Below are 26,681 nucleotides of genomic sequence, written 5' to 3' on the forward strand. Positions count from 1 at the left end.
AAGCCCATGCTTTGGTTTTTAGTCAAAATAAATTAATATATAATTACTAATTTACCCATTGTCATGATAACGTGGCATTTCCAGAAATTCTCTCAACAGCATAGAGCTGTTGGCCCCCAACAGCTAAAGTTTTTATAGCTGGGGGAGGGTATCTTCATTTAGCGTGAGACCCACAGATAGCAGAAAACAAACGCATGTAAGTTGACCAACTTACCCCCTCTAAATACTAGAAAATAAATGAGGCCTTAGTAGTATTTTGTTTAAATCTGCAAAGATGTCGGCAAATACATGTTTTGAAACCTTAAATGATAGTTAGAATTAATCTCTGTTAACATCCTTGTATTTTTTCACTACTTATAGCCTCAAATCTCTTTGTTCTGTAATATAGTTATGTAAAAATAACAAACTAATAATAATAATAATAATAATAATAATAATAATAAATGGAATTGATTAAAAAAGGAATGAGCTGTTTCTTTTTTATTTAAATTGTAGTTTTGGTTTGGATGATTCCATTCAACAGATGAGAGGAATAGAAGAAGAATAGGAGAATGGAAATTGTCAAACGAACAAACAAAGCACTGAAAACTAAAACCAAAAACACAACATTTTTTTTTCTAATCTTTATCGTCTTCAGCCAGCAAGATGAAGAAGACATGTTCACAAACATGGTGGACTCCAAGACAAATCTAGTAGAAGACAACATCGAGATATGTAAGTAAAATAAAAGACCACAACACAACTTGAGCTTTAAAGAGATAACTAAAACAAATATAAAGCAGAGTAAAATACGATGGTGGGAAGTGGTTTGCCATCCTTTGACCTCGCACCTGAAAAATCTCTTGAGCCTCAGGAGCCAAGAGTTATAACGGGCATGCTTGTGCTTTGGGTTTTGTTTCAATACCTGGAGGTGGTGGCACTGGCACAGAACTAGAACTAGAACTTGGAGCTTCCACTGCAAAATGAAAAACAAATACTGTTATAAAATGCTCAAGGACATATAATTAGATCAAAAACCTTCAAGGTAGCAAATGCACAAACTCATAACAAGATCCAGAAGATGACAGATTCTGTAGCCCAAAAGAATCTTCTTTTGAGCATTGCACAGTCAGAGAGAGAGAGAGAGAGAAAGACCTGGTTTTGTCGAGTTTGCTTTGTTATTTGTTATTATGAAAACCCTAGACTGAATTCGCTCAAGTGCTTTTCCCTTTTCAGATTTCATGTATTGGAGTCATTGGACATTGGACAAATCAAATTATGTCCACTCCAATCCAATGAACACATATGACCCTTAAATCTGGACTGATGCAACCCAATAAGAAATATGGGATTTCCAAATCCATTGTAATTGGGTTTGATTCAAATTGGATCCGATCCCAACCCAGTTCATTGACAGCCATAAACACATGAATTGATTTTTTATTTTAAACACTTGTGTATTTGCATTTCATTGGGGGTTGCGTGCAACCACAATTACAGAAGGCTTTTCCTCTGGGGGACAGGCCACCCTCCGTTAAGACCGTTATGTACTCCCATAAACAAAAAAATAAAATCTATAAAGTTCTTCCTTTCTTTGCAGAAATTTGTAAAATTTCTCACTCTCAAAATGTTCATCTCCAATCTCAATATCTAGGACTAGAATGCTTTGTAGAGGTTGTGGATATAACAAAAACACCATGATGTTAACACTTAAAAGCAAATTCAATAAAATATTTTGAGAGTGAGAAATGACTCTCCCTTGTCCATACAAATCTGCAAGGTAGAATCTAAAAGTTATGCAGCCAACCTGTTTTCTGAAACCCTGTCTAGCCACATATAATCCTGTTTCACCTTGAATCTACTCTTGGGTGATTGGCGATTTCTCTCCATGAAATCCTTCTACCCCCTTTCAAAACTAGTCATGTTGAAACCCTGTCTAGCCACAAATAATCCTGCTTTACCTTGAATCTACTCTTGGGTGATTGGCGATTTCTCTCCATGAAATCCTTCTACCCCCTTTCAAAACTAGAGTCATGTTGAAACCCTTCTCAATGAACCCCCTTTGTGGCGAAACTTGAGGAATTGTCTCCAAACTAAATGTGAGAAACGCTGCAATATTTGACATCTCCAAGACCATCTTCACCAGGAAACCATATTTCTTAGGTTGTGTTTGGAACCATAGTTGTTACAACTTTCAACCTGAAACATTGTCAGTTGATCAATACAATTTGGTGAGAGATATGTGTCATCTCATCACATATGAGAGTCACTTCAGCTAAAATGATTGGACTTCACCCCCTTTGGAGGAATAAACATCAATTTGACATTTCTACACACAGCCTCCCACATGCATTTTTAAGGTATGTCTGTTTCAACTACCACTGTTTCCAATAACAGTTGTATGCCAATTTGTATTGATCAACAAACAAAACCTCAATCATTCATAGAGGTTAATGATCTAGGACACATCATTATTACCAATAATCTCCACAAGAACAACTCCCTTCTTTGAAACAATGAAACCTATGTGCATCCCTAACAGTAATTTCCCTGTCAGTAATAGCCGAAATAAATTTAATTGCATTATGGCAGTCCCCACATATTCTTAGGTTCTTCATCACAAGTATAGGTTCTCCGTCTGGAGTGCTAATCAAACCAAATGCAATTGCAAGCTTCTCACTGTGATGCCCTAACATTACCTCCTTCTCTTCTCCCCCCGTGACATCATCTTTAACTAAAGCCCATCTCATATCTGGCACATAACCAGCTTGTTTCATCTTCTTGGACATCTCCTCCAAGAACCCATATATTTCCTTTATCCTAGGGTGTGAACCATCTTCAGCAAAAAATGTGTGGATCAACTTGTTGACTTCAATCCAACTACAACCTGGTTTCTTCTTTACTGCTCTTTCTCTCATCAGCTTCCTAATCGTTGCAACCTCATCCCATCTGCCAGCATCAGCATAAATATTTGAAAGCATGACATAGGGAGCTGCATTGGAAGGTTCCAGAAGAAGAAACTGTTCAGCTGCTTTAGCTCCAAGCTCCATATTCCTATGTGTCCTACAGGCACCAAGTAATGCTGCCCAACCAATCGAACCAGGATCAAATGGCATCGTCTCAATCAACTTCACAGCTTCATCCAGTTTGCCAGCACGTCCTAGAAGATCAATGATGCATGAGTAATGTTCTGCTTGTGGTTTGATCCCAAATTTGTCATTCATCATGTTGAAATAGTTCCAACCTTCATCCACCTTTCCAGTGTGTGCACATGCAGAAAGGACAGAGATGAAGGTGATGCTTGTAGGTGCAATCTCCAATTCTAGCATTTGGTGGAACAGGTGCAATGATTCAATACTGAGCCCATGCTGTGAATAACCTGCAATCATTGAATTAAATGAAACGCTATTATGGTCGGGCATCTGCTCAAATAAACGCCTAGCATCTTTTAGATTCCCACATTTTGAGTACATTGCAATCAGAGCATTGTTCACCGAGATTCTATTTGTTGGTATGTCAGATTTAAGTGCCAATGAATGCATCTGTTTTCCCTGTGACGGAGATGACATGTTTGAGCATGCACTGATAACACAAACAAAACTACAATCATCTGGGTGGTAACCAAAACGTAACATCCATCGAAAACAATCAATGGCCTCTTCAGATGATTCCTCCTTCTGGGAGTAACCAGAAATCATGGTATTCCAAAGAACCAAATCTGGTGCAGTAATCTCTTCGAAGACCTTTCTAAAATCTAAAATGCCATGGTTGCATTTTGAATATAAATCAATCAAACCGCTCCCTACATGGGAATTTTGGTGATATCCGGTTTTGATCAGCTGAGCATGAAATTGAAGCCCACCAGAGATATCCCCAGTGCAAGTAAATGCAGTCAATACACTAGCCAATGTATACATGTCAACGTTGACCCCTCTACGAACCATTTCCTGAAATAATCCCAATGCTTTAGAGCCTTCCCTGTGCTGCCCATATGCCACAATCATACAATTCCAAGAAACCTCATCCTTAATCAATCCCATTCCATCAAAGATCTTTTGTGCCTCATCTAAATGACCGTTCTTGCTGTAATAAGTGACCAAGGCGTTGTTTACGGAAACATAAGAATCAAAACTACCCACAACCGCGAGCGAATGAATTTGACAAATTGCAAACATGTCATCGCAACAGGCAGTAATTACAGCTGATAGAGTGAACCCATCTATTTCGGTATTCATCTTCCGCATTTCAGAAAACAAATCAAGTGCCAAAGTGGTGTCTCCACAATCAGCATAAGCAGAAATAAGAGTGTTGTAAGAAACGATGTCACGTTGGGGAATCTGGTCGAACAATTGGCGCGCAATATGGGGTTGCGACTCTTTAGCGTAAGCAGATATGATTGCATTGAATGAGAAAACATTTGGGTAAGGAGTCTGGTCGAAAGCATTGCGCGCGGAGGAAAGTCGACCGCATTTAGAGTAGAGGATAATAAAATGATTGGAGAGGTAGGTTGAAGGAGGTATTTGGGCCTTTAAATAGAGCGTCTGAAGGGATTTGCCCGTAGCGAGGTCTCTCTCGGCAATGCAGGTTTTCAGAAGGTGGCGAAAGCGATGGAGGTTCAATGAAATTTGGTTCATCTGATAATTGCGAACTTTTTACCAGCTCAAACCCTCCACTTGTATTGAGCAAAACTCCTCTAACCATTAGAATTTGATCTGAGAAAAGCTTGACTGTTTGGAGAAAAGGTTACTGAACATGACACGTTACCCCACTTACTGTGTTACACAGTTACACCGAGTGACAAACAAATGGTTTCCTTCCAAACGCTTTGGTAATCTGTCCTCCGACCAACTGCATCTGCATCTAGTCATCTACCATGCTACACAGATCTACCGCTACCGTAGAAAAGTATTTCTAACAGAGAAGTAGGTCAACCTCTACAGCACCCAAGGATTTTGCACTTTGGTGCCTTATTCTATAGCAAATTGGAAGTATTAGTCTAACTCAAATGTATAAATAGACAGTCTGCAACTTCTTCGGAGCACCCATTTCTTTAAGCTCAGTCGGTAATCCCAGATAATCGATCTCACCTTTATATATCTTCAGAAATTGGGCGAGTTCCTTTGGTACTTGGCTTCGTTACAAACATCTGAAGCTTTTGTCGCTGGCCGTAAAAACGGTAACCATGTTGAAGAAATCCTGTAAAACACGATTAACAAACTTGGTAGTACCTCGCAACGCATGATCGCATCCAGTGCACCCTTTGTTCACGGAGATCGTGGACCCTCCAATTGGGTACACTGTAAAGTGTAAACTCGACGTTTCTGACGGGCCCAGCCCGAGTCTAGACCGACCCAGCCAGCAATTTTACACGGGCCGGGCCTGGGCTAAAAAGTTTGAGCTTTTAAATATTATGGGCTGGGCTCGGACTAACACTTATCCAGAGCTGTCAATGGATCGGGTCTACCCGACAGAACCGATATGACCCAACCTATTATATAGGTTTTAGTCTATGATTTTGTCCCGATTAATAATTGGGTGGAGATTGTATTTTTGCTGTTCCAAACCAATTCGATCCCAAAGCGACTACAAAGTTAATAATAAAAAAGGATTCCTAGCTTTTTTATAATTTTTGTTATATTCAAAAGGAAAGATTTTATAAATTGTGTAAGATCATTTTGGTTAAAACACTTGTTTTATCAACATAATCATTTTATTATGTTTATAAGTTTCAAATAATTGTTACCATACGTAATTATAAATATGAAGTACAATTGGGTCTATTCTGGTCAGTAGGGGTGCTAACCGAACTGTGGACTTATTTTTGAAACTGAACTGGGGTTATCGTTTTTTTGGAAAACTGGTAATCGAAATCGAACCAGAGTCAATCGGTTAACCGGTTTGGTTAATCATCGATTTTTTATTATTTGTAATATATTATAAAAATATATAAATATATGATAAAACACTAGAAATATATAATATTATATTTTAAATAATAAATAATATATATAATGCATATTTATTAATTTATAGTGTATGGAAAATATATAATATAATATATATGCATAAAAATACATAAAAATATATATAAATATATGTATACCAGTCGGTTCGGTTAACTACTGGTTTTCTATTTTGGTTAACCGAAACCGAACCAGTACCTTTGTTTTTTCTAAAACACCAAACTGATCTATTCGATAACCGAATTTTTTGTTCGGTTTTGATCGGTTCGATTTTTTGGTTTTTCTTGCTCACCCCTATTGGTCAGACTCGATTGCCCCGATTAATAAATAGGACGATTCTAGATCAGTTACATGGAACCGATTAAACAATGGATTTGGGACTGGTACAACTTGTCCCAGACCGCACCCGACCCATTGACTGTTCTACCTATGTCAACAATTCTCCAACTGTTTTTGCGACTAAAGCTTCATTCGATGGAGCTAGAAAAGGGTGAAACAACGAGAACAAAACCTACTCCAGAATAAAACCTGTATACTATATTTTACCATTGGCCTCGAGTAATTCCCCATGTGTTTCAAAGGGCATTCGATAGTGTTTACATGTGATTGGTTACATAGCCTGCTATACACAGCATGGTGAGCAGGAGATTTGGGCTTCATTTAGTCTAGTTGGCATAGTTTAAGGTAACCAAGACGAGAATTATCTCGAGAGGAAGTGAAGAAATCAAAGTCTATGGTATTAAAAGCTCATCAAATGGTGGCACTAGAAAGCTTTGCATCAAGGGTGTAGATGAAAGAAGACTCAAGACTAGTCAAGGATAGCCTGCAAGATAAAGCATCAAGGGTGTAAAGTGCAAAGTCTTGTATTTTATATTATTCTATATATACTTGCACATGGCCCCATAATAGTGAATCTAAAAAGAAAATTGTAATACCAAATCCAAGGGGTATGCTTAGAGATTTTGAGGGAGAGTTCAACTGGGTCCACATCTACACCAGTCAGACTTATAACCACACCTAGCTTTAATGTAAGGTCGTCTATACATGTGTGCAAGTAAAGGGTAAAAATATAAGTTCGCATACAGTTTTGTGAATTTGATCTTGTTCCTCCTATTTTGGAGGGATGCTAATTGACCATCTCAACTATATATTGAATTGTAAAAGCATGTAAACAATATGAAAGCCCATAGCCAAGTAAGCTATATGGGACAAAGGATTGAGGATTGAATTGAATATAATTAGCATTATTCATGATTCATCAACATTTATCTAATTCGAACTTGGTTTGAGTTGCCAATCCCACCTTTGGTTGGGTAATTGCAGTCTGCCAAGGCTGACCTGGTCCGGTTGCTAACAAGTAACAATTAGGTTTGGGTTATATGGGGTGGTCGAACCCAATTTGGGTCTTGATTCACTCATACTGCAAAGATGCTTTTATAGATTAACACAGTGACAATCACTGATAATACATAAAAAGGAAAACAAAGAAACTACTACTTGGGGTTTGAAATATTGTCATAAGCTTTTCAAGGGAATGTTTAATTTTTTAAACAAATTGTACCAAGTATAACTGGGCAAGTCGTTAAAATCCACAGGTAACTAACGTACCCATCCCTATAATTCACTTCTAAATTATTGGCTAAACCCAAGTCAGAGAGATGTAGTATCGACAAGAGCTTCCAATATTTTCTTCTCAAGTTCTGTTTCATCAACCCACATGGAACTCTGCCGACGCAAAAGCTCATTCTTTTCTTTCTTATTCTCTTCTCTCAGCTCTTCTTTTGATCTCCAGTTTTCTAACTTCTCTGCTCTTTCTTTCATCTGCATTTACAAGTAGATGCACCTTGGGAATCAGACAATGAGATTTTAAGTAGCATACAGAGAAAACAATTCTTTTTAATAATAATGAGGAAAAATAAATAAAATAAAATATGGTGGACACACTGGGCTCTAGTGGAAGCAGAGATGGTTCATTGATTGAGTTTCACCATATTTTAAGAGAAGACAGCCCAACGCTTTAGAAATTGACCAAATTTAATCATCTCTTATATAAAAGAGAAAACAACAGAAACAATCACGATATTTTTTTATCATATTTTCATTTGAAGTCAAGAAACAGATCATTATTGAAAAACAAAAATTAAGCAGCCACTTAAAATTCTAATAGACAATATTATCAATTAAATTTGCCTGTTTCTTATGCAACTGCAGGCTGCCCTTACATTTAACTCAAAGTTCCAGTGGACAGCAAATGTACCCAGAATGTGAGGAACTGGAAACGGCACAAATTTCAGGTTTTCTCTGTGAAATCTCTTTACAGAAACTTGATTGTGGGAGGAAGATGTGAGTTTTTTTTTTTTTTTTTGATAAGTAGAGGAAGATGTGAGTTTCCTGCTAAGGAAATCTGGGGCAATTTAGCACTATCAAAAATAATTTTTTTTCCTTGGCTGGTGGTGTTAACAGAAGTTCAAGGAGAGAATGGTGAAAAGGTGTATCGATCTTAGCAACCTGATGTGTCCTATATGGAAGAGCAGTAAGTCTTTTTTTTTTTTTTTGATAAATGAAAGAGCAGTAAGTCTTCTGATCACCTATTTTTTCACTGTAAATTTGCTAACTGTTTAGACTCATTATCTGAATGCTATCCAGAGGCAAATTTGCCATCCTGCTTTGGTAGTTGATCTTCTTAACAGCTGGTATGTTCAGATTTCAGAATATGAATAAGATTGGCAGGGCATCCTGAGGTAATCCCTCAAGCAGTTTTTTGGGCAATTTGGTCTGAATCTTGACTTTTTGTTCAGGAAAAGAGTTCGGAAGAAGCTGCCATTGTCTGTTGGTCTCATTAGGTACTGGCTCTTAACAAATAATTTTATTAGTAGGGAGCCCAGCCATACCTTTTTGTCTATATATATATTTTTTTCATAATTGAAGCTCTTTGGATGATTGTACAGAAGCTCTTTGTACATGAGTGTTTATAGTTTTGATATCTAATACGATCCTTGACCTTTTTCTAAAACAGAAAGATATATATCATATATACCTAATATTATATATTTGGGGAAACTGGTTTCTACAAACAGCATCAGAAGCTGGCACCACATTCAGTTTAGACTTTAGAGTGGTTGTAAGCAGTGACATAATTAGCCTTTCCCTCTTGGTCAGTCAAAATTTTCCATTCTTAGAAGATTAAAGAAAATGTTTTCCCAGAACTTGACAACATTTCATCTTGAATCAGAAAGTGTTGGACACAATAATACCCTTAAGACTTAACTAACAGTCACATGAACCTGCAAAATAGCACCCAAAGAACTCTGGAGTCTGGAGAGCCTAATGCAACCCCCACCACTCAGTCACCCACCACATAACCCAGCCAAATGTACTGAGAATTTTTTTAATCTGAGGAGGTTTATATCTTTCAGACAGTTCCAATGATACAATCAAATTACCAGGTTAGACCTATCTGTCTTAGCATATCCATCAAACCAACAATTCCAATATATTCCAACTTCACTATTTGAGCAAAACCTTATATCCATTATCCATCAAAAAGGAAAGATGATTGTGACCAAGTGTTCTATATAAGATCTTGATTTTTAATATATCTAGCCATTTTGGGTTTAATTTCACATGTCTTAGAGAATCTTTTATTTTTTGAGGGGAGAGATAATTGTGTGTGGTCCCTTAATCCTGCTGGGTTTTTTTCTTATAAATCTTTTTTCAAGTCCCTCATAGCCACTTCCTCACCCCCCTCCTTTCCTGAAAAAGAAATTTGGTGTTTCCCTATTCCTCCAAAGGTCAGTGCTTTCTACTAGGAAGTTTTCCATGGTTGCATTAATACTTGTGACCTGCTTCAAAGGAAAAAACCAAATTGGTCTTTGTCCTCCAATTGATGTTTCTTATGTAAGTTAAATGGTGGGACTGCTTTTCATCTCTTAATCTCCTTTCCTTTGTTTTCTGTATTTGGGAATGGTTTTTTTCTCTTTTTGGTTGCAGGTGGAACACTACTGCCAGTTTGGAGAGGTTGTTTTAGCTCATCTGTTTTGAGAAGCACAAAAAGGAGGGGCAGAATTCTTTGGAGATGCACAAGGGCAACGGTAATTTGGACAATGTGGGAAGAAAGAAATACAAGAATTTTGGGGGAGAAGAGGAGTAAGGAGGCAGTGATATAACTCATAACTCTTTTATTTCACCATTATACAAAGCAAATCCCATTACAGAAGAAAACTCAGATTTCCATGCTAGCTACTACATTCTTATCTATCTGTATTGTATAAGAATCCAAAAAGATAAGAAAACACTATCTTATTTTCCACTTTTAATGCTCAGAAGTCAGAATTGGGTAAAGATCTTGAAACTCTTTTCAGACTTCAAGGTGGAGGGTTTCTTCAGGAGTTGGGGGCAATAGCTGGTTCTTCCTCTAGGAAACAAAAAACCCTAGAGGTATGGTCACCCCCAATAGGTGTTTGGATGAAACTGAAATTTTGATGGCAGTAGTGTGGGCAATCCAGGTCCCTCAAGAATTTGAAGGGTGATTAGATACGAGGATGGTATTATATGTGCCTTGTTCTCAGGCCCAATTGAGCAAGGAGATTCGATAAGAGCAAAATTTTTAGCTGCAGTTTTTGGGGTTGAGAAAGCTAAAGAGATGGGAAATAGTAGTTTGATAATTAAAGATGATTCAAAGATAGTAGCGGGATGGTTGAAGAAAGGTGAAGGGGTGATTTGGCATCTTAGGAATGAACTCAGGCATTTCAAATCACTGTCAAAAGACATAAACATCCAAATAAGATGGGTTAGAAGATTTGCTAATAGCTTGGCAGATGGTTTAGCTAAGAAAGGGGTTCAAAAAGAACATATGTACTGAGCACAATTGTAATACACCGTTGGATGGCTTGTTCTGTAATGGGTTTGCTAGTTTCTCACAATCTGTTGTAATCCGTTTACTTTAAATATTAATGAATGATTTTCTGCATTGCTAATAAAAATATATATTTTTTAGATTCTATTATTTATAGGTTCTTTGTTCTATGTAATGATTTTTTATATTTTGTTTTGCTCAGATAATTGTTTTATTTATACTGATAAAAAAAGGCTAATTGTTTTAATTCTTTCTGTAATCAATTTTTACCCTTTATAACCATCCATCAAGAGCTTCTGCAAACCTGAGATGGCTGATGCACAAGAACATTAAATCAAGAAATCTATAAATAATAGGATAAGAGAAGTAAATAGCACAGATATAATATACAACTACAAAAGACAAAACTTATATTTACAACATTGCCTGAGATTTAGAGCTGCAAAAGATAAGATTTGAATTAGATATACCTACATCCAAATTTGAATATACATTTGAATTTTATCCCTTGGATTCTGATTCAATTGGGACCAGATTTGGATATTGACATATTGTATATCAATAGTAAATTAAACCTAAGTTATCAAAGTTCCAGAGCATTGCAAACCATTTTATTCTTCTTCATATCGGTGTGTTTGTGCTCCAACCACCCCAACAAGTGGTATCAGAGTTTAGGTTAAAGTTTGTTGGTTGCTGTTCACTTGTTTGCGTGTGTTGGGATGGAACCTATTTCAACTAGTAAAATGTCAGTGTCGATGGGAATGTCAGTCATCCAGATATAAGAAACATGTTAAAAAATGTCGAACATATTGTAAAAATTGAAGACATGGCAAAAACATTGTGAAATATGCAAAAATATAGAATGGCATTTCATTAAATGATAAAAGAAGCATAGGCACACCTTTTTAAATTATTATCTTTGTTCCAATTCATTAAACAAAGATAAGAAACTAAGGTTATAAATAAAATAATACGTTGTGAAGTTGTCCTGTAAGCCTTAAGAGTCAAAACTACATGATAGAATAAGTTTAGCAAAATTTAAACTCATAGAAAATGCAAATGATTCTAATAGATCAACCAAATAATTTATTACAACAAATAAAAACTAATATTTACCTTCATGTTTGAAAAGAATATAGATCTGGCTCAAAGCGGAAACCATGTACATCTTATATAAGCTAGTTACCAAACTGATAGGTCTTAAGTCTCTAGAGTGAAAGGCTTCAGCCTTTTTGGGAATCAGAGCTAAGAAAATAGCATTTAGTACTGGATTAATGATACTCCTCTCAAAAAATTCACCAAAACCTCCAGAATATCATCTTTGAGAAAATCACAACAGCCTTGGTAAAAAGCCATCTGGTCATGATGCTTTAGATCCATCCATGGAGAATACTGCTTCCCTAATTTCCTCCAACTCAAATTTTCTTTCCAGCCAATCTTTTGAATTCTCTGATAACTAAGCCAATCTAACCCTTCTAGCCAAATTCTGTCACCAACTAGCCTCATAAATATAGATCTGAAATGTTGGGCAAAGGCCTATGGGATTTCATCTTGTTGAGTGAGTCACACCTACTTCTAATTTTGAGATAAAATTCTACCTTTTCCTCTCACTAACCAATGCATGGAAAAATTTAGTATTTCTATGACCTTCTTTGATCCATTTATACCTTGATTTTTGTCTCCAACTTATCTCTTCCTTAATTAAAATGTCTTCCAACTCTATCCTCAGGGATCTCCTTTCCAGTTTATCATTCTCCTCAAAGATACCTCAATTTTCCTTAAGGTCCAATTCTTCAATCTTGTCCATTACCTTCTATTTTCTCACCTCTAATCTCCAGAACTGATCAATATTCCACTTTGCTTTTCTCTTCCAACAGTTTCAATCTCCTAATAAAGCTCATATCCTTCCATCTGGCCCTCAAAGGACACCCAACCCACCAATATCTGATTTTGTCAATAAAACTTGGGTGGGACAGCCACATGTTCTCAAACCTGAACAGTAAGGGCTTCCTTCCACTCAACTCTTCCTCCGAAATGGAAATCAACCAATGCTCCTCCCAATCCACAGAAAATAGGAATCTATACAATTTAGAGAACACAGGATTAGTTTGCAAATTAGACCAAACGAATCTGCCATGTGGAAAGATGCGAAAGGGGGAGTTCTTTTAGCCCAAAATTATCAATTAGCTTGACAAATTTCATCATACTCAAGGTTATTTTCTGTCTTGGATTATTGGATTCCTCAGTAAACCTGATTAAAGGCTTAAGACTTTTAAAACAATGCATACTGATGTTTGTTATCATTGGATACATGATCTCTTGGAGAACCAATTGATGCGCAGGTTGATTAATAAGATTCACACTAGTAAGAATCCATCTGATATAAAGGTGGTTCCCAAGGATAAACACATGCTGTGCAAAAAGCTACTTGGGATGGATGCTTGATGAACATCTTGGCTATTTGCATTCCCCCCTCATGGGATTGGAGGGGGATATTGTTGGGTGTACCATGGGTCCAATCCCATGAGGAAAGTTCACTTAAGTGGAGTGAAGAGAGCATAGTTTTCAAGGCGCCAAGGTGAGGCTATGCGACAGGGGGGCACCTAGTCGCCTAGTCGCTAGGCGATGGATTTTTTTATGTAAAAAACATAGATCCTAGGGTAGTTCCCTAGGTACCATAACCATATTTCCTTAATAATTATTCATAATTTTCATAAGTATAGAGTTCATGTTAAAGTATAGAAAATCAACATATTAATAAGAAGAAGAAAAAGAAAGAAAAGAACACTCAAAAAATATAAGGGCTGAACCCTTATTTTTGCTATAGGAAAAGAAGAAAAAAAAGTAGTAGTAGTAGTAGTAGTAGAAAATGTGTTGATTAGACAAAATTTTAAGTTCTTCCTTACTTATTGGTTCAGGTTTTAAAGTCTTTGAGGGTTCAATACAGCATTTAGCAATGCTTGTATTGATTAAACCCTAACAAATAAGAAAATGATAAAAAGAAATTAGTATATAAACACACAAAATGAATACTTTAGTTTAATAGTGCCTACTTCATAATTATAATGTCAAAAAATAAAGAATAAAAAAGTATTTTATAATACATAGTAGAAAACTGCATGGCGATTAGGCGAGGCGAGCCTCAAAGGGTGCCTTGTCGCCTAGGCGTCACCTTGACAACTATTTCAAAAGGAAAATAAGAGGGATAGATATGAGTCTTTAGGTTTTTTCTTGGAGGGTTTTATAAAAGCACATGGGGTTTCTTGGAGAAAGGAAAGCTCACTGTGAAGGCTCATACCACAATAAGTTGTTGCTACCAATGATGCAAGGAGAGTAGGGAAAAAAAAATAGATTCAGAGAATGAAGATCAGAACAAGGAATAGATTGAAAGGGTTGTAACAAGCCTTTCAAATTAATAATATGGATTGAAAGCAAGCCAAAAGTTTTTTTTTTTTCTGATAAGCAACAGATAACTTTCATTAAAAGCGGAAACCTCTGCTCAAAGAGTAGCTGGCATAAGCAAATTGCTAAAGGCTTTTACAAAACAAAACAATTCTAAAGGCACAGCACAGAGCACTAACATCATGAATACATAAGAGAAAAAAACAAACATTACAAATCACTACCTGGTCCTAGACAGCCCCATTCAAGGTTTTTAAAACCAACCCAGACAACAAACGGGACAGGGGTCCGGTTCCCGGGTCAAATCGTCTGACCATTCGAACTGAACGGATGGCCCGTTCTGACAAAAAATAAAAAAAAAATTTAAAAATAAAAACTGGTCAAACCGTCCCAGGTCAGCAGTTTGCTAACCAAATCAACGGTTTTGGGGGAAATAATGGTTCTGGGGTAAAACGGAACCGGTCACCTGACTGGTTCCCGGTTTGTCTGGTCCGAACGTCTGGTCTGGTCCAGTTTTGAAAATCTTGGCCCCATTACAGCTGATTTTTCTTTACCCCAGTGTTTTAAAAACGCAAGGGCCATTTTGTGCTTGAGGCATGCACTTTTTTGAAGCAAGACACAAAAATGCAAAAACAAAATGGTAAAAATTCAAAAAAAATGCCAAAATTCCAAAAGAATGAAAATATTAAACATATTAAACAAAATATTAATTAAAATATATACTTAAATTTTAAAATAAAGGTTTTAAAAAAACCTATTATCTCAAATTAAAATACATAAGCAATAACATGTAAAACATGTTTAAAAATAAAATCAAGCAATAACATATAAAACATATTTAAAAATAAAATCAAGCATAACATATAAAACATATTCAAGCATGTAAACTCTTAAACTCTTTATTTTTTCCCAATTGCATTACTTCAAATAGCTAATGTGATGTTAAATATTATGGATTCCTGATTACACGAGTTGCTTTTGTACCAAGCCCCACAAGGCAAGCCTGAACCAGTCCATGTCAGGGTCTTGAATTCTTAATCCCTATAACAAAAATCTTTAAACTTTAAGTGTCTTTTACAAATATCTCTTAAAAAGTGTCTTAAATTCTTAATGTTGCTCATTTATTCATCCTAAGAAAAGATATTTTTAAAATATGCTTAAAGTTTTTTTGATGAATAAAATACGCTTAAAGTTATAGACTTTTTTATCAATAACAGAAAAGTTGTAGACTTTTTTGGGCTTGCCTTGAGGAACTTGGTCAGGGGTCCAGGTGTGGAGCACCCGGCCCAGCTGTTAAGCATAAAAAATTAAAAAAAAAAGCAAAAATTTTCAAAAGACGTGCACTTGGGCTGAAACGCAAGCCACAGTAGGCATCCACGTTTTGAAAGTGTTGCACCTAGGACCTAGGCAAGACGTATACCCTAAAATGCATCTCACCTGGGCACCTAGGTGCACCTTTTAAACCACTGCTCTACCCAGGCCATTAGCACTCCTAGGCACCCTATTGAATGAGGAATTCAATAAGGAACCCTAGTATTGAGCCTGTCTCACCAATGGCCTAACCTTCCAAGGTATCATATCATGTTTCTTCATCCAACAGATTAGAATTTGACAATCACCTTCCACCTCCATGTTCTTTCCTTTAACCTCATCAGTTCCAGTACCTGTAATAGAGCTTTCAATTTTTTTTTATCAATAACAAAGGCAATATCACTGCACAATAGAAGAGAATGAAAGGGGAAGGGATAAACTCTCTTAGCCCCTCCCCAAATGAATTACATCACAGCCCAAAATAAACTGCTCCTTCCCACCCCTTGCCTAGCAAGTGTATCAGCAAAGGCATTTACATCTCTCTTGACCCAATTACAAGTCACCTCTATCCCTTGTAACCAATTAGCGGCTTCTCGTATATGTAGAACCACCATCCAGCTTTCAATTCAGCCCTTAAAGAGTTACCATACACAATAGGCTCAGAGTAGCTAAGTAGGATATTTCCATTAGGGTCCCTGACACCACCCCCAATACCTAAGTTTCCTAGGTTCCCAAAGCTGCACCCATCAAAATTTAACTTAAGCTGCTGATAAAAAAACAAAAGATTAACTTAAGCTTCTCTGCTGCTGATACACACCAACTGACCACCCTACCCGAATTCCTCTCCTGAAAGTCAACAATAATTTTCTATCCCCTTAACAAATCATTTAGGGAAACACCTTTGAACTCTTTGGTCACCGAAGGTCGAAGCCCAATGGGCAGCTCTAATCATGGTGAGCTCAAATAACTCCTACACCCCTCTTGCCTTCTCCTCAAAGATTCTGGCATTCCTTTCATGCCACAGAATCCATAGCACAACACCTCTAATAGATTGCCACAGAATTTTGTGTCTCTTTGTGTAACATCCAATCCAGTTTCTGCTAAACAACTCTTTAATATCTGTAGGAGGCACCCAAATATGCCCCACTAGAGAGAAAAAAATGTTCCCATAACTGAGATGCAAAGGCACAATGCAGCAAGAGATGGTTAGTGGTTTCTCCACTTTTCAAAAAGAGGACAGATACATGAGGTGAGAGACACCATTTTTTCCACTTCTTTTGAAGCCTCACAAGTGTTAATGACTTGAATGGCCGTTTTCCAACTAGGGGTGTCAATGGACTGGATTCGGGTTGGACCCCATCCAAATCGCATTTAAATTGGACGGGTTGGACAGTCCATGCTTTTGCATCAGATTGGACTGGTCCGCATTATTTTGGTCGTAAGTAATTGGTGGACCGAAACGGATGAAGCTGATTAGTCCACAAACCATCTGAGGATCAATTTTACTTTGGACTCCAACTCTCCAAGTCTCCAACCTAGGGTTTCTCCAAGCGATCTCTCTCCAACGGCTTTCTTTTTTCGACGGTTCTCTCAACGGTGAGTCGGTGACTATTTCCGTCTTTTTGCTTGAGCTGCATGTACAGAGGATGTGTTGTCTTCACTAGCGGCTATCTCTGAGCATTTCACAACATTTCTCACTGGCGTCTATCTCTCTCCGACAACTTTCTCTCTAACATTTTTCTCTCTGGCAGTTTTCTCTCTCCAACGGCCATCTCTCTTCTGTAAACTGCAATCAATCTTTGAAATAGGTAATATACCACCCCTCAGTTGGCTTCCTTGATGGTGCAGCTCATCTATCTTGTAGTCTAATTTGTTGTTTGGTTCGTGCTTGAAGTGGTTGTCTAATTGTGTTTGCTAAGTCTAGTGATGCTCAATCTTGCTTTGTCTTAGGTGGTATGGTCTGTTTTTTGTTTCTTTTTTTTTTCAGAAAATTCAACTTAAGATGCTTGGTTGTTAAGTAGTGGTTGTTCCGGCCAGTTGTTTGCTATTTCAGTTCCACCAATTACAAACATCTTTCATATCTTTTGCTTTTTGAGCCAAATCATGAGCATCTCTGGTGAAAGACCTAGATTTATATACAAAAGTAACCTTGGTCTGTTTGTTTTATTGCTTGTAATGTTTTGGGTGGGCATTGTTATATGCTGGCTTTCTGCAAAATTTCTAGATGCCAATGTCAATGTACCCAACTGCTTTTGTTTTTCACTCAATAGATTCCTTGATTTCTTGGTGGGTGAGCCTCCTCTATTGCCTCTAGCTTTCCTTTGGTTTGGTTAATGGGGATAGTAGAAAAAAAGTTGAATTGGACAACCTAAAGGTACAGAAATCTCAAATCTCTAATCAAATGTTTGTTTTTATGTAATTTGACTAAGCAAATGATTTGTTTCAAGATATTGGAGCATATGCCATGCATCTAGGTTGGACATTTTTGCTTCACAGGTTGTATTTTTTCTTATATTTTTTTATAAAATATTTGCTTGTGAAATTTGGATTCTATTGGACCTAGTCCATTTATAATGGTTTATATTGGACTGGGTTGGGTTGAATCAATACCTAGTCTATTGATAGAAGATTGGGGCTGTCAATGGACCAGGTTGGGTTGGACACAATCTTAATTAAAACCAAATTGAACAAGTTGGAAAGTCCAACAAGACAGTGGGTTGGATTGGACCAGTCCAATCTGGTCCAAGTTGAACATGTTGAACAGTCCAATAAGTCAGTGGATTAGATTGGACTAGTCCAATCTGGTCCAGGTTGAACAGTCCAATAAGACAGCGGACTGGACCAGTCCAATCCATTCCAGGTTGAACAGCCCATTAAGTAAGACAGTGGATTGGATTAGACCAGTCCAATCCGGTCCATGTTGAACAGTCCAATAAGACAGTGGATTGGATTGGACCAGTCCAATAAGACTAGTTGAATGTAAGGACTATTTTGTGGCCGACTGTGCAGTGATGGAAGGTACTGTGTTGGTTCCTAAATTTTGCAAAATCTTCTTTGATTGGGAGCTGGGCTTTGTCTGTGAGGTTCTACAGATCTTAAAAGATAGAGCAGTCAGGGAGGGGCAGCTGGATATGTGGGGCTGGAAGTGGAACAAGAGTGGAGAGTTTTCAGTTATTGTTCAGTGGTCATTCTAGAATTGCAAGAGTAATTTACTTTTGTTTTAGATAACATGACTGATTAGTTTTAGTGAACCATCCATTGCATTCTCAGGAAATTTGCCTTGTTAATTGCTCTATTTCTTTGCATGTGTCTTTAATGCTTCCATACTCACTCTAGTTACACTTAATTTCACTAGAACAGGGAACTCAAAACCAAAATTCAACTGTTTTCTAAAATCCCATTTCTTATATTTTTATATAAGAATCTATAGATGAATTACTAATCATATAAAAAAGGTCTACTAATTGATAAGATCCTTATAAAAGATCTTTTTAGACTATTAGAAAATTCTTAATACAAATCCTTCTTTGTCCTCTGCCTCCAACACCCACCTCCTGTGCTATGATATTTTTACTCCAGAACTAGAAGGGATACCAAACAGAATATGTGTTCCATTAAAGATTGCATGTTCTGTTCTGTCTAATTCATATTGTTGTCTTTGGCTTTTATCTTTTCTGCAACACCCTCAGAGTTCAAAAGTTTCTGATTCCCAAAACCATTGATAGAAGTAGCACACATGAACCACTTACTACTTGTAGATGAGCATCTCACCCACCTGGTCCACCATCTGTCCTGTGACAGCAATAACATGGTTGGGTTGTGATGATATTAAAACGTCTGTAGTTGTCACATTGTTTTATTACTAATTACAAAAGAATGAACTGTCTGCATAAACCAGTGTTCTCAGACTTGGACTGCACAGAAAACCGGACCAGAATGCTGGAGTGATGGGTCATGGAGCTCATGGAATGGTTAACTAGTAACCAGGTCAAAATTCAAGGGTCCAGACATAGATCATGGGGGAGATTCTACTAGCTTATCTGAACTGTGCAAATTGGATTGAATCAAATGGTTTATTAGATGTGAGTGTCGGTTATTTCTTGTTACTTGGTGATTTAATTGGCTGATAGAGTAGTCAATGCAAAGTTCATTTTCAAATGGTAAAACATATTGTTTGAAGTTGGGTAGCTTGAGTATTTTCCATGCCCATAGCCCTGTGCCAACTGATTAATTAATTCTTTCCTTTTCTATACATCGGTGCCATCTATTTTCTTTTCTGACCTTAAATTTGTTTTACAGGCATTGCAGAACTCGGAGTGATAACGATTACAACTTTTTTGGATGGTTGTTTCCTCCAAGTAGTGTTTGGAGACTTGGAGTGATGATGATGATTTGTTGGAACACAAATCTTGGGTAATCAATTGGATGATCTTGACAGCAAAGATTCATGGTGATTATCAATTTATTACCTTGATATTCTACCTAAAAAATCTCTAACTCTATGGCGTGACCCATTTACTGTGTTTTTTTTTTTTTGTGTGGGGTCCTCACTCATCCTATTAAAATCATGTTCGATTGATAAGTAATAACCTGCACAAAAACAGTATGCAGTAGCTCTTGTGGATTCTTTGGTGAAGAACTTGTCAAGATGGTTGAAATTTGGTTCATCTTTTGTTTTTTTTTCTTTTTTTTTTGTGTGTGTTAGTACTAAAGAATTAAATTATAAAGGATTATATTGACACAAACTCTTAATATGGAATGACCAAGTGTTGCATTTCAATCCGGTTTGGACTGTAATTTTTAAACAACATTCGGGTTTCATGTAAATAGTTTCATTTAATTTGGATTGGGTTGGGTCCAATCCGGTCCATTTTCATTTCAATTGGACTGGATTGGATCCGGTTTGTATGGGGTTTGGACCGGATTTGGTCCAGTCCATTTGTAAATGGACCAATGTTGGACTGGATCGGATTGGGCCAAATCCAGTCCAATTGACAGCCCTATTTCCAACAAAAGATCTTCACTTTAGGATCTGCCAACAGAGAAAGAGCTGGAGGAGGAGGAAGAGCTGGTGTCCGTCTTGTATTTCCAATGTTGGGGTATATCAGTCATTGTACTTCCATCATATCTATATAAGATTGGGTCCTAGGGAGAGAATTCATTCTCTCTAGACCAGATCGTGGTTCTCCTATTCTCTTCTCTCTTCTCTCTTCTCTCTTCTCTCTTTTCTCTCTCTCTCTTCTTCTTCTTTCAGCCTACTACTGAAATTCAAGGGCCAAAGTGTTCAAACAGTTTCCAAGAGGATATTCCTCCTTTTGAGGTGAGAAGTATTATTGTTCCTTTGTTGATTGTATGTTATGGACACGACTCCCGGCAACACGCTGCGTTGCAACCACAGGCAGCAGCACGCCTAGCGGCACGCACCAGCGTGCCACGGCACAGGCGGCACGCACCGCCCGGCAGCGTGCCGCGGCACAGGCGGCACGCACCGCCCGGCAGCGCGCCACGGAACAGTCTGCCAGCCGCCCGGCAGCAGCATGCACCGCACGGCAGCAGCACGCACCACACGGCAGCAGCACGCACCTCACAGCAGCAGCAAGGTGAGGCGCGCGCGCCAACGTAGAGCGGGGCCCACACGCCAGCTGTACCTTTCCCTTATCCCCTATTTTTGTGTTTCCCTTAGAAGTAGGAGTTTGAGTTTCAATAGAAGTTTAAGTTGCGATAAGAGAGGGACTACCTTAGCTGAATACAAGAAGGAAACCCTCCTGTAATCTCCTATTTAAGGAGCTGATTTATTCAATAAAATCATCGAATTTTCAGTCAAGAAGAAAACAGGGAGAGTTAGGTGATCTCTTGAACAAATCACCCCTCAGTCCGCCATCATAGGGTCAACTCGCAAAGGGAAGGCAAGGGGAAGGCAAGGAGTTTTCCCAACAAACCGCCCCGTGACGAGATCCTACGCCCGGGCCCATAACATTTTGGTATCAGAGCCGAGCGTCATGGGCGACATGGAGCAGCTATCGACCAGGGTTCACGAGCTGGAACACCGTCTCGTGGAAAATCACGCGGAGGTAAGGGAAGTTAAAGAGGACGTCAGGGAACTTCGACGTCTACTGGAGTTATACTTCTCCACTAGAGAAGGGAGCCCTGAAGGGGTAGCCACTCATCACAGCCGCCGCCCAGATCGGGCAGAGGGCTCCGGTGAGTGACAGAGTGACACACCAACAGCGGCAATCATACCCAAATACAATCGTCTGGAGTTCCCCTCATACAGCGGCAACGGTGACCCACTTGGATGGTTGTACCGTTGTGAGCAATTCTTCCGCAATCAGCGCACGGAAGAGAAGGACAAGGTCAGCCTGGCAGCATTCCACTTGACTGATGAAGCACAGCTCTGGTTCTACCGAGTGGAGCAGGAGGAACCAGGCCTTAGTTGGGGCCAGTTCAAGTCGTATTGCCTCCTCAGGTTCGGGCCCCCATTAATGAGCAACCCCTTGGGGGAGCTCATTAACCTCAAGCAGACCGGGACCGTCGCGGATTATCAGCGGCAGTTTCAGACCCTTCTCGCCAGAGCCTCTTCGGTTCGGCCAGACCAGCAGGTGGATATGTTCACAGCCGGCCAATCGGAACCTCTGAGGGTTGATGTGGAGATGCAGAGCCCACCCAACTTGGTCACAACAATGAATCTGGCCCGAGCATTCGAGCACAAGCTGCAGATCAGCCGAGGGCCGTCCAGCATGGGGCATCCTGCAACGACTTGGGCGAACCCAAGATCTACCATAGGAGGGCCTTCAATGGCCGCCAACAGGGAACAACGCCCTTTCACCAGCAACACCACCCGAGCTGCAACTAGCATGGGTAGCAGCACGACAGCACCTCCCATCAGACGCTTATCCAGGGCCGAGATGGCAGAGTGCCAAGCCAAGGGCCAATGCTTCAACTGTGACGAGTTGTACTCAGCCGGCCACCGTTGCAAGCGGTTATTCTGTCTCCTAGTAGATGAGCTGGAGGAGGAAGAAGAGGAACAGGCGGCACAAGAACCTGAGATCTCCCTCCATGCCATCACTGGAGTCCAAAACTCCCAAACCATGCAGCTGCAGGCCCAGGTGGCAGGAAAACAGGTACGGATTCTAGTTGACTCAGGGAGCACCCACAACTTTATCAGCAAGCAGGCTGCGCTCCGACTGAAGCTACCAATGGAAGACAGGCCGCGGCTCCAGGTGGCTGTAGCAAATGGGGAGAGAATTCACAGTCCAGGGATCTGCCAAAGCGTCCAAATCCAGGTGGATTCTGAACCATTCCTCGCAGATCTATTTGTACTGACCTTAGACGAGTTCGACATAGTGTTGGGGATTAAGTGGCTCATCACCCTCGGCCCCATCCTATGGGATTTCAGCGCCTTGACCATGACATTTGACTTACATGGGAAGCGGGTCACCTGGAAAGGGACCAAGATGAGAGCAAGGAAACCACAATTCATACTCTCCATGGCGACGCCTTACACACCGCGGAGATGGAGAGGCTTCTTGCAGACTTTTCAGACGTGTTCTCAGAACCTAGGGGCCTTCCACCTAGCTGGTCATGTGACCATCGGATCCCATTAATACCAGGGGCAGGACCCGTCGTCATGAGGCCGTACCGCTACCCGCACCTACACAAGGACGAGATAGAGAGGCAGTGTGTAGAGATGCTAGAACAGGGAATCATACGCCCCAGCCGCTCTCCATTCTCTTCACCAGTCTTGTTGGTGCCAAAGCAAGACGGCACCTAGAGATTTTGTGTGGACTACAGGGAGCTCAACAGTAGAACCATCAAGGACAAGTTCCCGATCCCGGTGGTAGACGAATTGCTAAATGAGCTCCACGGGTCTCAGTACTTTTCTAAGCTGGATCTCAGGTCAAGTTACTTCCAGGTCCGAATGGCCCCTAAAGATGTGGAGAAAACAGCCTTCCGAACGCATCACGACCACTTTGAATTTCTGGTCATGCCTTTTGGTCTCACCAATGCCCCATCTACATTCCAGGCCCTGATGAACGAGGTATTTCGGCCCCACCTCTGCAGGTTCGTCCTAGTATTTTTCGATGATATCTTGATTTACAGTACTTCGTGGGTGGAGCACATTTGTCACCTAAGGACAGTTCTGGAGCTGCTGCGACAGCACAAGCTCTTCCTAAAACGAACCAAGTGCTCCTTTGGAGAGCCGCAGGTCCGTTACCTAGGCCATATAGTCAGCAGGGAAGGAGTCTCGGTAGATAATTCCAAGATTCAAGCCATCCGGGAGTGGCCCAAGCCGCAAACCATCAGGGCTCTCCGCAGGGTCTTGGGGCTCACGAGATACTACCGCAAATTTGTAAGGGACTATGGACTCCTGGCGGCCCCATTGACCAAGATGTTGAAGAAGAATGCATTTCAATGGGATGAAGCAGCTAACACCGCCTTCACAAACCTAAGGGACGCACTCTCCACTACCCCCGTGCTGCAACTACCAAACTTTGAGCAAGAATTTACGGTAGAATGTGATGCGTCTGGCATAGGCATCGGAGCAGTACTGCAACAGAAAGGGCACTTCGAGGTTCTAGTAGACTGGGACGGACTACCATCAGCAGAGGCCACTTGGATTCCATGGACCGACCTGCACAACGCCTACCCCGACCTCGAGCTTGAGGACAGGCTCGTTGCCCAGGAGGGGTGTAATGTTATGGACACGACTCCCGGCAACACGCTGCGTCGCAACCACAGGCAGCAGTGCGCTGCGGCACGGGCGGCACGCACCGCCCGGCAGCGTGCCGCGGCACAGGCGGCACGCACCGCCCGGTAGCGCGCTGCAGAACAGTCTGCCAACCGCCCGACAGCAGCATGTACCGCACGGCAGCAGCACTCGGCAGCAGCACGCACCGTACAGCAGTAGCACGCACCTCACAGCAGCAGCAGCAAGGTGGGGCACGCACGCCAACGTAGAGCGGGGCCCACACGCCAACTGTACCTTTCCCTTATCCCCTATTTTTGTGTTTCCCTTAGAAGTAGGAGTTTGAGTTTCGATAGAAGTTTAAGTTGCGATAAGAGAGGGACTACCTTAGCCGAATACAAGAAGGAAACCCTCCTGTAATCTCCTATTTAAGGAGCTGATTTATTCAATAAAATCATCAAATTTTCAATCAAGAAGAAAACAGGGAGAGTTAGGTGATCTCTTGAACAAATCACCCCTCAGTCCGCCATCATAGGGTCAACTCGCAAAGGGAAGGCAAGGGGAAGGCAAGGAGTTTTCCCAGCAAACCGCCCCGTGACGAGATCCTACGCCCGGGCCCATAACATTGTATTCCACTTTGTTGTTGAGAGATTTGGATTGTAACCTAGGGGGTTTCTTCTCTTGACGTTCTGTTTCTTCTAGTTGCTGCTAGAGAGTTGATTGGATTCCCATTAGTATCATTATAGTGGAAATTTTACTGGGTTAGTGCCCCGTGGTTTTTTCTTTTCTTCACATTGGAGAGGTTTTACACATTAAAAATCATTGTGTGTGCTTGTCCATTGTGCTCTTGCAGTTTATTTAGCTTGAATATTGTTTATTACTATTGTTCTACTGCCTTGTTCATACTTGGTTTGAGAAAAAAGGAAGAACGATTGATTTTTGGGTAACCCAGAATTTTGCCCAGAAAAATACATCATTTTGCTGCAATGCATCTGCAAGCACGATACCCCATTTTGGTGCCATATGGTGCCTTTGTAAACTGCATCAAAAACAGAGGTCCAGAGCATTGGAGATCACTTTATTCTTCTACATATCATTGTGCCCCAACCACCCCAATATATCTCCTTCAGCACCAGATGACAATTATGAGACAATATGTTGAAGTGGAAGAGTAGCAAGTCTATGATGATTACAACTTGAACCATTACGTTTTCGAATAGAAGATATGACCCTAAAGAAATGCAGAATGGAGGAACAGGCTTTAAATAATCAACCTCATACGGTAGGGATAAGGCTATTGGGACTGCAACAGAGAATTTTCTCTTAGAGGAGACAAAGCACATGTCTGGAGAAATACAACAAACACTTTATATACATATTCCCCTGGTTAAAATTATTGAACCGATTGGGAAGATTTTTAACCTTCTTACGCAGAAAAATGGTTACCATAAAGAAATCATCAACGACTACATCATCAATGAAAGGTTCGCATTTAAGTAAAATAAGATGAAATGGAAACTGAAACGTCAAGTTAGTTATCGATAGATGCCAGCACATGCAAGCCAACAAGAGAGAAGGGTGTCGATCAACTCACAAGGGTTTGGCGGAACTCCTCTTCGAACGCCTTCCGCTCTTCGGCTCGGGCCTGGGCCATGGCAGCCTTGGCAGCGTTCCTTTCCTCCCTAGCGAGACGCATGGCCTCTCGCTTGGCCTCGTCCTTCTGTTGCTGTTCTAGCCTCTGCAACTCCATCTCGTAGATGTACTGCTTTCGGAGCTCCTTGACCTGCTTGGCATAGTCCCTCCTCAGTTGCCCCAGTTTTGCCTCTGCTTCTTTGGGATCCTTCGGGGGTTTCCAGCTGCCCAAGAACTCATTGGGTTTCGAGAACTCGTGTTGAAGTTGGTGTTGATTGCGAAGTGAAGGTGTGGGAGATGAGCTGTTGAAGCGGCGGAGGCTTTGAGTAAGAATGGATTTGAAGGTCGGAGATGAGGAAGACCAACGCGAGGAAGAACGGATAATCTGACGAGACGTTGCCATGGACGAAGAGAGAGAGAGACAGAGAGAGAGTAGAGAAGAAGGTCCGCCGAGGCTCCTTAAACTCACTCCAAAAAAAGGTTTAAAGTATATAAAAGCACGTGACAATTTTAGATGATGAAAATAATAATAATATACATTCAAATTATTTTATATTTTGTATATATTTCTATGTATAAAGTAATTATATATTAGAGATGCCCTAAAAGTTTTGTATTTTTTGTGTTCTTATTTTTTTATTTTTTTAATATTTAATTATGACATTATAGCTTGACCCATTTGATATAGATAGTTGACCTTATTCACTACCTAGGTAGAAGGATAAATCCAGTTTTTGGTTTATTTTTCAAAAAAATAAGACACATATTGTTAAGAATATTGAATATAGATCTAATAACATAATTTATTGATGAGAAAATATCTTAAATATGTTATTTAATGAGAGAAAATGGA

At 39.8% G+C, this 26,681-nt stretch overlaps 2 protein-coding genes across 4 annotated transcripts; both read right to left on the reverse strand.

Moving 5' to 3' along the window:
* Positions 1 to 453: 453 nt before the first annotated feature.
* LOC104610338 (Pentatricopeptide repeat (PPR) superfamily protein) lies at positions 454 to 5,222 on the reverse strand. Of its 2 annotated transcripts, XM_088902729.1 has the most exons (3): positions 1,787 to 5,222; positions 831 to 955; positions 454 to 689 (listed from the first exon to the last, which is right to left on the reverse strand). In XM_088902729.1, the coding sequence occupies exon 1, from the start codon at positions 4,611 to 4,613 to the stop codon at positions 2,454 to 2,456; it is 2,160 nt and encodes a 719-aa protein (XP_088758855.1). In that variant the 5' UTR covers positions 4,614 to 5,222; the 3' UTR covers positions 454 to 689; positions 831 to 955; positions 1,787 to 2,453. The 2 variants fall into 2 exon arrangements, with proteins under 2 accessions (XP_088758855.1, XP_088758854.1); XM_088902728.1 differs by having other exon boundaries at positions 454 to 955.
* A 2,138-nt stretch (positions 5,223 to 7,360) lies between these two features.
* Positions 7,361 to 26,300, reverse strand: LOC104610326 (stress response NST1-like protein). Of its 2 annotated transcripts, none has more exons than XM_010276891.3 (2): positions 25,791 to 26,299; positions 7,361 to 7,763 (listed from the first exon to the last, which is right to left on the reverse strand). In XM_010276891.3, the coding sequence occupies exons 1-2, from the start codon at positions 26,229 to 26,231 to the stop codon at positions 7,593 to 7,595; spliced, it is 612 nt and encodes a 203-aa protein (XP_010275193.1). In that variant the 5' UTR covers positions 26,232 to 26,299; the 3' UTR covers positions 7,361 to 7,592. The 2 variants fall into 2 exon arrangements, with proteins under 2 accessions (XP_010275193.1, XP_010275197.1); XM_010276895.3 differs by lacking the exon at positions 7,361 to 7,763 and adding an exon at positions 11,382 to 11,523 and having other exon boundaries at positions 25,791 to 26,300.
* Positions 26,301 to 26,681: the final 381 nt, after the last annotated feature.

This window comes from Nelumbo nucifera, chromosome 4 (genome assembly GCF_055504915.1).
Source record: "Nelumbo nucifera cultivar China Antique chromosome 4, China Antique-T2T, whole genome shotgun sequence".
NCBI lineage: Eukaryota > Viridiplantae > Streptophyta > Magnoliopsida > Proteales > Nelumbonaceae > Nelumbo > Nelumbo nucifera.